Source organism: Nesoenas mayeri, assembly GCF_963082525.1.
Source record: "Nesoenas mayeri genome assembly, chromosome: 16".
Lineage (NCBI taxonomy): Eukaryota > Metazoa > Chordata > Aves > Columbiformes > Columbidae > Nesoenas > Nesoenas mayeri.
In genome coordinates, this window is record NC_137562.1 from 10,786,571 (window position 1) to 10,800,243 (window position 13,673).

The 13,673-nt window shown below is 60.1% G+C and overlaps 1 protein-coding gene across 1 annotated transcript in view; it reads right to left on the reverse strand.

Annotated features, from left to right (window-relative positions):
• Positions 1–13,673, reverse strand: part of NOL4L (nucleolar protein 4 like) — a gene marked incomplete at both ends in the record, with an annotated part of 55,692 nt that overhangs the window by 1,495 nt on the left and 40,524 nt on the right. Inside the window, 5 exons of the mRNA XM_080354531.1 lie at positions 1,199–1,400; positions 1,681–1,803; positions 1,890–2,081; positions 2,160–2,345; positions 3,061–3,332. Coding sequence (XP_080210657.1) covers positions 1,199–1,400; positions 1,681–1,803; positions 1,890–2,081; positions 2,160–2,345; positions 3,061–3,332 — 975 coding nt within the window. The remainder of the gene's footprint in view (positions 1–1,198; positions 1,401–1,680; positions 1,804–1,889; positions 2,082–2,159; positions 2,346–3,060; positions 3,333–13,673) is intronic.

The window sequence follows — 13,673 nt, forward strand, 5'->3', positions numbered from 1 at the left end:
GAAAGGCTGGAGCAGCAAATGCTGCTCAAGCAGCACCAGAGACTCCCACGGCAGGGAAGGGGAGGAGGAGGTTCTCATGCGAAAGCAATTTCACTGGACAGAAAAGGCAGCAGCAAGCAGAGCCTGTTCCCCAGCTCACCAAGAGGGAACCACCTGGGACGTGGATTTGAGCAGGAATCGCCTCAGGTGGGGGATGGAGGAACAAGAGCTTATAGGCAGCAAACCCCTGCAGGCTCTGTGCTCAGGGGCAGAAGAAGGTGCAGCTCCTTGTGGCTCCCACCTCCGAAGGACTGGGAAAGAGCTTGGACAAAGGGGAAAAAATAACTGCAAAGCAGAGGTTTAAAAACCCATTAGAAAGAAGCAAGGTGCTCCTGTGTAACACCCAGGGCCCCCTGCTCCTCCTGGGGCTGCTCTGAGATGTTTCTGCCCGGTCGCTGTCTCACACACACCACGGAGCAAACGAGAGGAGGGTGCGGGGCAGCGCGGGGCTGGGGGCCATGGCTGCGCTGGGGGAACCATTGTGGCCTCTCCGCGGCCGTGAGGATTAGGTCTCAGCAGCTGGAGGCTGGGGCGGGATCTTTATTCAGGGTTAAGAAGCATTAGGAAGGGATGATAAGAGTTAATCCCAGACAGGCATCTCTCAGGGCCCCGGAAATCACATCCTCCCAAATCCGCCCTCATCGGGGTGGGCAGAGGCCGGGCAGGAGTCCCCAGTGCCCTGGGCAAGTGAAGACAGCCCAGGGTTTGCCAGGAGGGCAAAGCCAGATGGCTGCTTCCCAAGGGGACACCCTCTGCCCCACCTCAGGGGCCCCAAGTCCTTCAGCTGAGCCCCAAGCACTGCTGCGGAGCCCCAAACCGCCCCAGCCCCGTCCCTGTCCCTGAGGGCAGCTGGTGCCCGCAGGAGAAGGAACAGCTCATACCAGCAATGAGATCCGTGCAGTGATAGGCGCCCGCTCCTGTTAATAATTAATAGGTGGTACAGATTCTCCTTTTTTTTGTGACACTCCTTCCCTCCACCAGTGCCACCTGGACCGTCCTTCCCAGTTCAGTTCAACAATTAACCACCAGCCGATGGCAAGCCAAGCAGCCGGGCAGAGGCCTCGGGTGGTGGGAGGAGAAAGCGGCTTTGGGAGCGGCTCAGCTGGTGGTGCGGGATGCGGGAGCTCCCTGTGCCCCCCAGTGCAGTGTGGCCACGTACCGTTACTGTGGTTGCCTGTCTGCAGGGAGGCGGGGGGCTGCAGGCTGCCCCCCAGGGACCCGTAGCCACGGTAGCTGTAGTTGAGGCTTCCGTTGATGTAGACCGGGTCTTGGGAGTAAGACGAAGCTGGCAGTGAGTAGGAGGAGTGGGTGATGGCTGTGGAGTCCCTGGAGTGCTGCTTGTCCAGAGCGATTGGTTCGTCCTGCACAGGGAAAACACCGATTTACTCCAGCGAGGAGCCTGGCTGTCCTCCACAGGGACACCCACGGCTGCAGCATGACCAGCACATACCAGCATCCCCATCCCTGCAGGTCTGAGTCTCAGAACGCAGCCCAGGACCCTGTTCTGCAGCCCTTTGACTATCAGAAAGGCTGTTAAAAATACTTTGCCAAATTGCTCAGAAACCTCTCTTATTTTCCCTGCCCTGTCATAAGATGCTGTGAGCTCCGTCCCTCGCCCACCTCCAGCCACAAGCAACGTACCTGGGAGGTCTGGTAGATCTCCAGCCGCATCCTCTTGGCTGCTTTCCGCGTCTCGCTCTCGCAGGCAGCGGCCAGGATGTTCTCGGCCATGGCTGAGGTCAGGTGTGGTGGCGTGGGCCTGGTCTGCAGAGACACAAGCAGAGAAGGTACTCAGGACCCGCTGGCCCGGGAGCGGCGGCAAGTGATGGGGCAGTGGGGTGGCCACTCACCATCTCCATCCCGTTCTTCTTCATACGGCGGCAGGACTTGAGGTAGGTGCGTATGCGCTTGCGCGCCCGCTCCTGGAACTCGGGGAACTGCCGGCTGCAGGACTCAATGATGGCTTGGATCTTCTCCTTCGGCTGCTTGGAGATGGGAACCATTCGGTCCAGGTTCTCGTCCACGAAAAGGCGCACAAACATCTGCGAAGGAGAAAACAAAGGATGAGAACACGGAGGTGGGAGGAGGGCAGCTCACCCTCCCTGCGGAGCCCTCCTTACGTTGAAGGCCTTTAGCCTCTCTGGGTCCATCCCCTCTGAGTCATTTATCTTATCGTTGTCTTCGTGGTCATCATGGTCATCATCATCTTCATCAGCCGTGGGGGCCCTGCCGACGGTCAGGTCCTCGGGACAACCGCTGACCTCTGTCTTGATGGAGTCATAGCTGCCGGAGCTGTATGGAGGGGACTGAGAGAGGAGATGGGGGTTACTGTGAGCAGCCCTTGCCTGCGCCCCTGCCCACTGGCACAGGGAAAAGCCCTTTCGACGTGGCTTTGGCCCATCTCCCAACGGCCCCTGCAACGCATGGAGATGAACCCGTGGCCAGGCTCCCCCAGTGCCAGCTCCTGCCTGCTTGGGCGGGGGGCACATGATGGCCTCAGCGACCCCATGGTGGCCTGAAGGCAGGCAGCGTGACTCTGCCTGACCCTGCGGGAAATGCTGCCCACATCCCGCAGAACGGGCTCCTCCGCGCACAGCGGCAGCGGCACAGCTGGTGTGGGGGAGCGGAACCCGCCTCAGAGCCTGGGTGCTGGGGCAGGGTGTGAGGACACCTCCGCTCTCCTAAACTGTCCCTCCCTCCCTCTGCAGCTGCTTGGGCTGGTTTCTGCTGAGCAGCAGCAGCCCTGGGCTGGAGTGTGGCCAGGCACAGCTGCTCTGCCACAGCCGCAGCTGCAGCACGGTGTTTGTCCGTCCTTCCCTCCCTACAAGGGAAAGGCTCTGGGCCCTGCTGCCCAGCCCACGCTTTCCTGGTGCGGGGGCAGGAGCTGTGTCCCTGCCTGGCCCCAGTCGCCTCACGTGCGGTTGCTCCAGGCATGCCGTGGCCCGTGTCCGGCATTGGCTGGGGACACATGGCTGCCCCATGTCACCCACCCCGGTGTTGTGCCGGCAGCCCCAGTTGTACCTCTGCCGTGGTCTTCACTGCGTACTTGACCCTGCTGCGCAGCCCATCAGTGCTGCAGCCGTCCGACTGGTAGGAGGGGGTGACGTGGGCAGGTGTGAGCTTGTCGCAGAGGTTGATGGGCTGGTCATCGGCGGAGGTGGTGAAGTCCATGGGGGCCGCGGTGCCATTGCCATTCATCTCGGGGAAGGTGCTGTCGCCCTGCGTGCTGCTGGAGGTGGAGGGGTTCAGGGTGGAGGAGCCATTCCCGCTGCAGCTCTCTGACGAGGAGTCATCTGCAAAGAAGGATATGTGGTCACCCACACGGTGTCCTGCAACCAAGGCCCCAAGGTGGGCAAGTGGCTCTAGCCCCCACAGCACCAGTGTCCCCCGAGCCTGCCTGCAGGACCCCTGGTACGTGCCGCTGCTGTGACAGTCCCCATGCAGCCAGGGCTGCTCTGGGCTCACCGGGTGGGCGAGTGGCCACAGGCACTGCCGTAAGCCAGGCCGGCACAGCCACGCTTCGGGCCCTGGGATGCAGCAGCCAGAGGGACGGACACCAGCACCTGCAACTGCAGGGCCATCGTCACACGGATCTGCTCCCCGTCCCTCAAAGCTGCTGTGCTCCGCACCCCGGCTACCCAGGTGACAGTCCCTGTGCCTCCACCTGGGCTGCGGCACCTGGGCTTGAATAAGAACTTTGGAATTTGGTCCTTTTCGGTTTCTGTTTGCATTGCAGGGAGGAGAAAGGGGCATTGCCTCTCCCTGCTGGGTCTCTCGCCTCCCAGTACAGTCCTCCTGGCCCGTTTGGGGCTGGGTGCGGTGGCTGGCAACAACCTTGGGGACAAGCTGCTCCGCAGAGCGCAGAGGCGTGGGGACGGCACATGAGGACAAGGTCAGATGGAAAAACCCCCTGGTCACAGCACCATCATCCTGCCGGTGCACGGCTCCCACCACGGCAGCCATCTGCCTCGTGCTGCCCCAAGAACAGCCCGGCCATGGCAGAGAGCCTGGCCCTGCCCGGTGCTGCCTGTACCCAGCCCCGCCTGTGCCCGGCCAAAGAGCCCAGCCCTGGGGCCAGGCACGACATTTTCAAATTGCTCAGTCCATTTCCCTTCCCTCCCCCTCGCTGCAGTAAATCCTTTATTTCATTAGGTGCCTCCGCGAGAGGGAAAGGGTGAAGCACGTGGGGAGCTCTTCCTGCGCGAGCATGCGCCGGGCAGCGAACAAAGAAGCTGCCGGCAGGGACAGGCAGATGGCCGTCCCTGCGCCTGCCAGGACAATGGGCTCGGGCTGCAGGGTGGCCCCGGCCCCACGCTGACGGCTCCCGGCACACGGGTGCCAGGTCCGAAGGTGTGTGGGTGCGGGACAATGCCCAACTGCTGCCACCCACCCTCTTCCTCCTCCTGCCGGCACCAACAGGGACTTTAAGGAGAGGCCGGGCGGGCACTGCGGTGACCCTGCGGCAGCCCAGGACTTTGTCTCCCTTAAACACACTTGAGGACACTGGGGCATCCAAATCGACTGTGGGGCCGGCTGGGGCTGCCACCACGTGTCCCCAGCCACCCTGCCGCGGCCACCAGCGCTTTCTGCCCAGCATCATGCCTGCGCCGAGGCTGCGCCTGACCCCACGAGCCCCTAAATTAAAAGGTCCCCACTCAGGCTCCCCACTCAGCTGAGTTCCCTCCCCCTCCTTTCCCTTGTGCTGATCCACTTATTCGTCTGAGCGATGGCCAGAGCTGACCTAATCCCCGGTGGTGTTTATGTGCGGCGCAGGCATCGCCCGCCCCAGTGCGGGGCAGAGCCCCTGCTCCCACCGGGGCCGAGCGCCGGCCCTGCGAGCCAGGGAGCTGTGCTGGGACATGCGGCCAGACCCCCCACTGGCACCCCGGGCCCTCAGCCTGGACGCAGGAGCAGTGGCAGGTGGCTGGGGACACACAGGCCTCCCCGGGAGGGATGGTGGCCGTCACTCCCCCTGTTCCGCTCTCCAGGCGAGATGGGGCTCTCAGAGGGAGGCTCCAGCCTCAGCCAGCGATGCCTCTTGGAAGGATTAAGGAGAATTATTCCTGTGCACGGAGGCACAAGCTGCACTTCAGGCCCCACTGCCAGCCGAGGCACAGCCACAGCAACAGCCTGGCACCACAGGGCCGATGGGCGCGGGTCCCGTAGGCCCATGGTGGGACCTCCTGCCAGACCCCAGGGAGGCCGGTGGCCCCCGGCATGGCCACCTGCACAGAGCGGGGCCCCCGTACCACAGAACCCCTGCCAGGCTGGCCACTCCAACTGCCCCATCACACCCTAACCTGCTTCCACCACATCCTCACCCACCCCCATCACATCACAGCCTGCCCCATAACATCCCCACCTGCCCCACTGCATCCCCACCTGTCCTGAGCACCCCACTCCTCCCTGGCAACCCCCCTGTCCCTTTGTCCCTCCACTTGCAGCCTCCCCATGGCCACCAGCTCTGTCCCAGTCCCTGCAGCTCTCGGACCTGTTGGCACTGCCAGTCCTGCCAGGCAGGGTCCCGGGGGTGACGTCTGACCCTCTGACTTCCCATTGTCTTGGGTTTTCTTTTGTGTTGCACAAAACACATACAGCAGCTGCAAATCAGGTTTCTACCCACCTCTGCTGCACTTACAAACCTTGGGTTTACTACAGCCAAAAAACATTGAAAACATTGAAAACAAAGAGGAAGATGTCTCAAGGAACCTGTCTGGGTGCAATAAGAAAATGAGATGGGAAGCTAAAGTAAGAGACCAGCACCTCTGCAAGAGCAATTTAGTCTAAAACAAGGATGAATGCAAATAAATAACAAGGTCTGTAAACCCGCTAGCTACAGATAATTTTCTTATTTCTACATTTTTACAGGTTATAGCCTCCTATAAACTCCGCATATGAAGTGGTGGATTAATCTCAGTTTTGTGGGCAGAGAAAGAGCCACAAATTCAGATTGTCCTTGGATCTGAACGGGAATAGCTTCAGCCAGCTTAAAAACAGACGGGCTTGGGAGGGAGCGTGGCTGGTTCGATGGGACAGTGTCGGCGACAGTCCCCGGGCAGCCTTGCTGGGACACGTCCAGCCCAGAGCCTGCCCTGACAGCAGCAGGGACACCCCCGGCGCAGGGACCGGGGCAGCGGCAGCAGGAGCCCTCCCACCTCGGGTGCCACGTTGGCCATGCTCCCGGAGATTCACTGGTTTGGTGAAACCCACCGAAGCCCTGAGCTGGCTGAGGTTTCCTGCAGCCTCCCGGCAGGTGCCCGGGCACCGCGCAGGGCTGGGCAGCAGCAGGCGAGCCGGGCCCGGCTGCGCCGCCATCAATATATTCATTATAAGCAGCACGGGGCGGAGGAGCTCCTGCTCGCGGCTGGAGGCCGGCTGTGCGAGGAGCCCCTCTAATGAGGATAATTGGGAGCCCCCCTGCTCCAGCCCCACGCCCTAATTGAAGCAGATGGAACTATAAAAACAATATCACTTCTAACCGGTTTGATCTTTCGGTTGGAAAACGGAGTATTTCGTTTTCCTGTTTAATTCCCTGGAGCCCAGGGCTACACAGGCTGGAGGTGGAGGAGACCGCGGTGGAGGGAACACAGTGAGGCTGCCTGGCCCCAAGGCCCCGCGGCAGAGCCCAGGCTGTGGGTGAGTGGCCAGCAGGCCATGGTGGACCCGTCTCGTGCCTCCGCCGCGGCCTCGGCCTCTCCTGGCGGCGCCGAGCCCGGGAGAGCGAGAAGCAAAATGGCTCCTTGGGCTGCGGTGCCGGGGGAGGAGGGGATCAGTCACTTATTAAATGAATTAATCAGGGCTCAGCGTTTTCATTTTGAAGAGGCTGCTGGATTATCCTTGATTTCTGTGGTGCTGGATTTGCAGAGATCAGGAGGGGAAGGGGCGATTTCCAACACCTGCTCCCCGGGCGGTTTGACGGCGGGGAAGTGGTTGGGTTTAACGTCTCCGCCAGCGAAGGCCACTGTGCTGCGCTCCAAAGTCAGAGCTGAAGATGAATGGGGCAAATTGTTCCTCCTCCTGTCACATCTCCAGAGTGGAGACAAAACCTCTTTTGACTCAGAAAACAATGAGCTTATGTAAGAGCCAGCGGCCCACGGAAACCTCCCCACAGCCCCGCACCGTGTGGCGGGCCAGGGGCTGCCCGGCCCTGCCCACCACCGCGACGGCACCGCTGCAGTGCTGCCTGTCCGCTGCCTGCTGCCTGCCCGCACAGCCTCAGTGCTGCAGCCACCACCAGCTCCCACCAGTGACACTTGCTGCCCTGTGGGCCACCTGGCAACCACCAGCCATGGCCCTGGCTGCGGTGGCAGAGGACATCGGTCCCACCTGAGTCTCCCCGTGGCTGCCGGGAGAGAACTGCCCTGTCCCCACCCCGCCGTGGGCTGGAGCTGCTCACCCATGAGTGGCTGCCATGGGTGCAGAGCATCCCACCGCCTGCAACACAGCCAGGAAGATGAAAAGTGCCATAAATTATTCACTCACAAAAGAGACGAGAAGGGGGAAGAAGGGGAGGAGGAAAGCCTGCGAGGAAGGGATACTTAATACAAATTAGAGACCGAATGGGAACAGGGGCCCCGCAGGGGCAGGGCTGGGCAGCAGCACCGTGAGCGGTACCCGTGGCTCCTGCACCCACGAGCGGGCGGTGAGTGGCTGGAGAACCCCAGCCATGCCGGCTGTGCTGCCACCCCAGCCCCGCACCGCTCACACAGCTGGAGCACGAAGCCCATTTTTATCAGGTCCTGCCCCACTAATTGCCTCCAAGATGCACAAGGAAAAAAAGAAAAGCCACTGGGGCTGCGCAGCGGCGGGGCTGGCCGGTGTCCAGTTAAGGCGCTCTATTTCCTGCCTGCCTTCGTTAATGCAAACCTCGTTATGCCCCAGACAAAGTGTCCACCCTCAGCCCTCCCTCCCCAGGTCCCTGCCTTCGACCAGAGCCCTCGGCGAGCCAGACATCTGGCACGGTTGGACACAATGTGCGGCCGGACAAGGCAGCGCTGTGCAGCCGCTCCCCCTCCGCCAGCATGAACGGTGCCCCCCGGTGCCATCGCCCCCGGCCCCGCTGCCCAGCTCGTGGGGGCAGCTCCCTTGGCACCCAGAGCTCACAACGGACACGTTCCAGCGCACCGCAGCTCACAGCCCCGCTGCAGAACGCAGCCGTGCCACAAACACACTCTGTTGCTTGGCTCTCCGTCCCATCACTGCTCCTCTGTCCACCTCACCGCTGCAGGGGTGCTTGACCAGGAGCTTCACCGGCACTGGGATGGCGGTGGTGCAGCCCAAGCCTCTCCTTGCGCCACCATTGCTGGCAGCCACCCAGATCCTGCTGCAGGGAGGGGACACGGCGTGGCCTGCGCTGCCTGGACACTGCCTCTCCCTGTGCCAAACCAACGGGTTTGGTGGCTTTGGGCAGGGCTGACACCGAGCTGGTGCCTCCCGCCCAGATCTGCCCTCAGAGAGACCCTGCTGCTCACCCCAGTCCTGTGGACAGGACAGAGTGGGGACTGTCCCCAAACCACCGAACTCTGCACTCATCGCAGGCAAGGGACGCACTGCAGGGCTCACTCCTTGTCCCTGCTCACCCCTTCAGCTGCGGGTGCTCAGATTTGGGGAGGAAGGTGGGGGCACAGACTGCCCCGCAGCCTGGTGACGCTCCCCGCTGCGGACCAGGGATGAGTCCCCCAAAGCTCTGCTCTACGCAGGATGAACCCATCAACTGGGCAGAGCCCTGAGCCCATGCCAGCACGACCGGCGGGCGAAGACACCACGGCCCTGCAGCATTTGCACCGCACCGCTCAGCCTCGCAGAGGAACGGGCAGCTCTTCACAGGACAGTGAAAGGAGGGTGGTTCCCACTGGCGAGGGCCTTTGCTCTGGAGGAGCAAACATGCCCCTGGAAGAGGTGACAGGGAATGGAGCCACCAGCCCAGGCTGCTCAGGGGGGGCAGGGACGCACAGCAGGGACAGCATGGCATGGAGACACCGTGGTGAGGGAGGAAATATATGCCTAACAAAAAGAAGATAAAAGTCTTGTCTAGCTGTAAGGCCTGGATATGGGTCCAGCCTTGTCTAGGCTCTGAGCCAGGGCTTCTGGAGGGTGGAACCACCATTGGTGCAAGAAGCCCTTAAGACAGTGAGGATTTTGCAGCTTGGGAAAAGGGACTGGGGGCTCACAGACCACCTCTCGTGACTGCCCTGCCTCAGGTGGCTGTCCCTGTGTCTGCCGGGCCCTCCTCGTTGCTGCCAAAGGTGTGCTGGCATCCGCTGGCAAGCAGAGGAAAGCCCCAGCAGCAGAGAGGAACTGGGAACCGCGACACCCGATGCCGCCTGCGGTAAGTGACCCTGGTACCGCCTGTGCTAAGTGACCCTGGTACGGCGGAGCGAGGAGGGACGGCGGCCTTGTGAGCAGGTACCAGCTGTCAGGAGGTGCAGGTGCGGACCGGGTGTCCCGGCTGCCCTGGGGATGGAGCCTGGTATCACCTGGGGTCCCACAGGCAGGGACTGAGCTCACGGGACAGGCACAGGCCGAGCTTCTGGTCTGCGTTCGGCAAGAGTGTGCAATCCTGCACAGGCAGTGCTTCGGGGAACCTGGTGACGTGCAGCGCATTGTGGGCATCTCACCAAATAACAGTGCTGTGACCTGGAGCTGTGGGATGTGTCCCGTACCAGAACAGGGACAGTGCTGTCCCTGCCAGCTGCAGGACACTGTGTCCAGAGGAGCAATGTGCCCTACCTGCTCCCCAGGACAGCATCCCAAAATAACACCTGCCTGCAAGTCCTTGAAGTCCCTTGGAGCCTCCTGAGGGATGTCCCCAACACCCAGAAGCCTTCCCAGCTGACCGCCTCGAGGGATGCCCCCGAGGAGTGCGTGTCTTTGCAGTTAAGTAGGTTAAGAAAGTCCTTTCTCCAAGGTCTGGATTAGCCACTGCTGCTCCAGGCAGGACGCGCTCAGCAGGGACACTGCCAGTCGCGTGAGGATGCACACAGGGACCTTAGCGGGAAGGGGATCTGTCCCAACACGGTGCCATGAAACAACCCATGTCTCCACACAGGGAGAGCAGATCTCACACCCAGGAGTGATGGGGCAGAGTGGGCTGAGCAGTGCTCCTGGGGAAGGAGCAGAACACATGGCCAGGGAGGAGCCAAGACGGATCCCGTTAGCAGGCAGGACATGGGCGTCTTCTACCGCAGTTCAAGTGCTTTGCCACGTCACATACACAGGGGTTCAGGGTCTGCCTGCTGCTTTCTTTCCAAGGGCACTGCTCCCACTAACAGGTCACAGTGTCCCCAACACAAGAGACCCTGCTCAGAGACTGAACCAGGAGGTTTCATGATGCTGCACTCGCCTGTGGACGCAGATGGGCTCTGAAAGACAGACAGAGCTCGGCTGAAGCTGCTGCGGCAGGACAGGACCAGGTGCTGGGACCTGCGCTCTGCCGGGAGTGGGCACGGGACGCCTTCAGGGACAGCAACGGGCAGAGGGGACAGCGAGACAGCGCGGCTTCCAGGGTCACTCTGCTCCCAACACGCGCTGGCTCCCCAGACGTGTCCCTCCAGGATGTCCTGCACAATAGCTCAAGCAAAGAGCCGGTGTTGATCTTGCTGTTGCTTTGGGCAGCCGCCGGCTTCCTGCAGGCACGTATGCTGTGAGCAACATCCGATGGGGAAGGGATGTTGCAGGAGCTTCACGTTTTCCGTGCTGGGGCCCGCAGGATGAGTAACAAAGGAAAATAGAAGCAGCGGGTGTGTGCGTGTCGGTATTGCTGCTTGGAGCTGGCCGGTACACCCTGTGTCCCGCCGTGCACCCACCAACCCGGCGGGAACCCAGGCTCTGCTGCCAGCACGCTCCTGACGGTGCCCGCTCTGTCCCTCACCACTGAGGTCATTAGGTCTCATTTGTCCTCCCCGCTGTTCGCAGGGCTGACGCTGGTTGCAATGTGGCGATACTGGGCCAAGGTTTCTGGGCACAGAGACAAAAGAAGGTGTTGGCTTTTGTCCCAGTTGCTTTTTAGCTCTCTGAAGATTTAGCAGATAGCTGCATATCAAAACATGGGACAAGGGTTCCCTGCTCTCCTGCCGCTCTGGATTTCTTACCACTCTGCTCATGTGCCATAGGAGAGCATTTGCTATCCCCAGACTTGGAGGTGATGCTTCGGTACCTTAAACAACACTTTTTTTAACAAGCATGTCAGACGATACTGCTCTCCTACTAGGCAACTCTTCATTAAAACTTTATACTTCAGAAGCCTTTCACAGAAGGCGCACTCCAAGCATCCCGCCTGTCGGATGGCAGCAGGTGGGAGCAATTTAGTAACTCAAAAGGATTTCCAGAGGGAGGAGAGTATCAAGTACTGAACAAGGTCCCGATGAAGGAGTGGTGCGGGCAGAGCCCTCTGCAGAGCCAGGACGCTGGGAGCTGAGCACGGGGCTCGCGGCGGCATCGGCTGCATCTCCACAGCTGGCGAACAAGGTCAGGGCTCTGCAGGGCACAGTGACAGCTGAGCGCAGGAGATGGGGATCAACATCCAGTTTTGGCAGGGAGTGCTTTGAGCAGAGCCCTGGGACTGCCCCGGCGCGGACACTGGGCGAGGGGCACCACGGCAGCCGGGCTGCAGTTCACACGGGCTGGTGACTCGCAGTTAGACCATTTCCTTGGGGAAGTCTTGCATGTGCACAGCCTTAGCAAGTCAGCGTGAACCCCGTAAAACACATTTGCTCCAAAAAAGTAGCTTTCATGAATTGACAGAAGAGGGAACTGAAGAGTGCTCAACACTTTGATTCATGCACATTCCCTTCCCTGTGCCAGTGATCTGCCTTTCCTTTGGCGACATGCTCCTCCTCTGCCCCATGTCCTCTTCTCTAACCACTGCCACCCTTCTGGGCTGCTCCACCATCCTTCTCAGTCCCACACACACACTACAGTGCTGGGCGGGAGCATTGGTTTGACATGAGGCCTTTCACACTAGCATCACTAGCCTGTATTTTAGAGCTCCAATACGAGGCATGAACATTCACTACAGTGACAAATCCTCTTTTCAGTCCCATAAAATGCCCCGGTGAAGTACAACAGGGTGATGGAAATCTCAGTGCCTGGCTTCTACTTGACGGATCTTGTGAGCAGCCCTGCCCTTGGCTCACTGACTCTTGGCTCCATCTTTCTGATTCACCCAAGTCTACCTGGCTGAGCCTCTGGCCGGCCCCGGGGACAACCTGGGACACTCACGGTCCTCACGAAAAGGAAGGGACTGTTTGTTCTTTATTGCTCGTCACTGAGCCTTACAAAAGACATTAGTGGAGCCAAGAAGGGCCTCGAAGAGGACACCTGCTTCTGGAGAAAAACCACAGGGCATGAAGAATTGGAAGCATTTCCTAAGAGGGCAGAGAGCAAGAGAGATGATTTAGCTTCAGTGAGAACATCTTGATTTGCCTCAATATACGAGTCCCTTATTAAATTCCTGCCCTGTTGAATAACAGCATTCAGCAAAGTGATCAAAACCATGTCATTCTAGATTGTAAATGAAATTGGGAATTCAGTGGTGAAGGATAAACCCCAAGACCTGGCCAAGCCACAGGTACAAGGCAGTGCTCGCTCGGTCCCGAAGAGCCAGATGTTTCTGATGTGCGCAGTTGTGCTACCCTCAAAACTCCCACTCTTGCTGCGGGCACGTCCGTGCCGCCAGGCCCTGGACACGCTGCAGTGACACTGTCCATCCCGCCAGCAGGGACGTGTGGACACACGGGTTTCACACCCTCACCCAGGCTGCCTGACTCCTGCTTCTCAGCTATGAACAGCAGTTTCTCAGACCTGCAGATTTGCAATAAAAACTGAAGTGCCGCAACGCTCTGGACTGAAGAGAGCACTGTCCCTTTGTCCCTGTCATTCCTGCTGTCCCTGCCACTGGCCATACAAGCAGCAAAAAGCCACCCCAGGGAGACCTGCCAGCACAAAAGCCCTTTCTTTCCCCCAAGGTGGTTTTCCAGTCCCCTTTCTTTAAGCAGCATCAACCAACCCGGATTGTCCATCGACCCCTCTGCTCCCCTGCCACTTTCCCAGCAGCAGCTGGGTTGGGCACAACAAGGGATCCAACCTCTCAAGCAAAAGCTGGTAACAGCCCAACCACCAAATCCTTCCAAGCATCACGGAGATGAACTCTGACCTGAACTCGTACTTCACCATTTATTTACTCTCTCTTTTACTTTAAACTAGCACACTTCACAGGCATAACACGCCACCTCTTCACCAGATGCCTCCTCCCACCCATCCCACGTGTGCCACCTCCAGTCCCTTCCAGCGCCAAGCGAGGAGAGACCCGCGTCCAGCCCACGTTCTCACCGCATCGGCTATTGCACATTGCACAGTTCTTGCTGTGGAAGGTGCAGCTTTCCAAGCACAGAAAGCTGCGACCTGTTTTGCAAAGCCTTGGCATCCCTCCTGCGCAGCACGCGGCCCATGGTTGAGCACTAACGGGGCTCTCCTCGTCACACCTGCAGAATTACAACCTGGTGCCTTAGGAGAGGATCCGATGACCTCTCTCTGGAGGAGCTGGGAGTTACGTCCCTGCAGCAGGACCAAGGTGGACAGGCCCTGGCTGAGCAGGAACACAGCAATTAAATAGGAAGAACTGGGAGGCAGTGCTG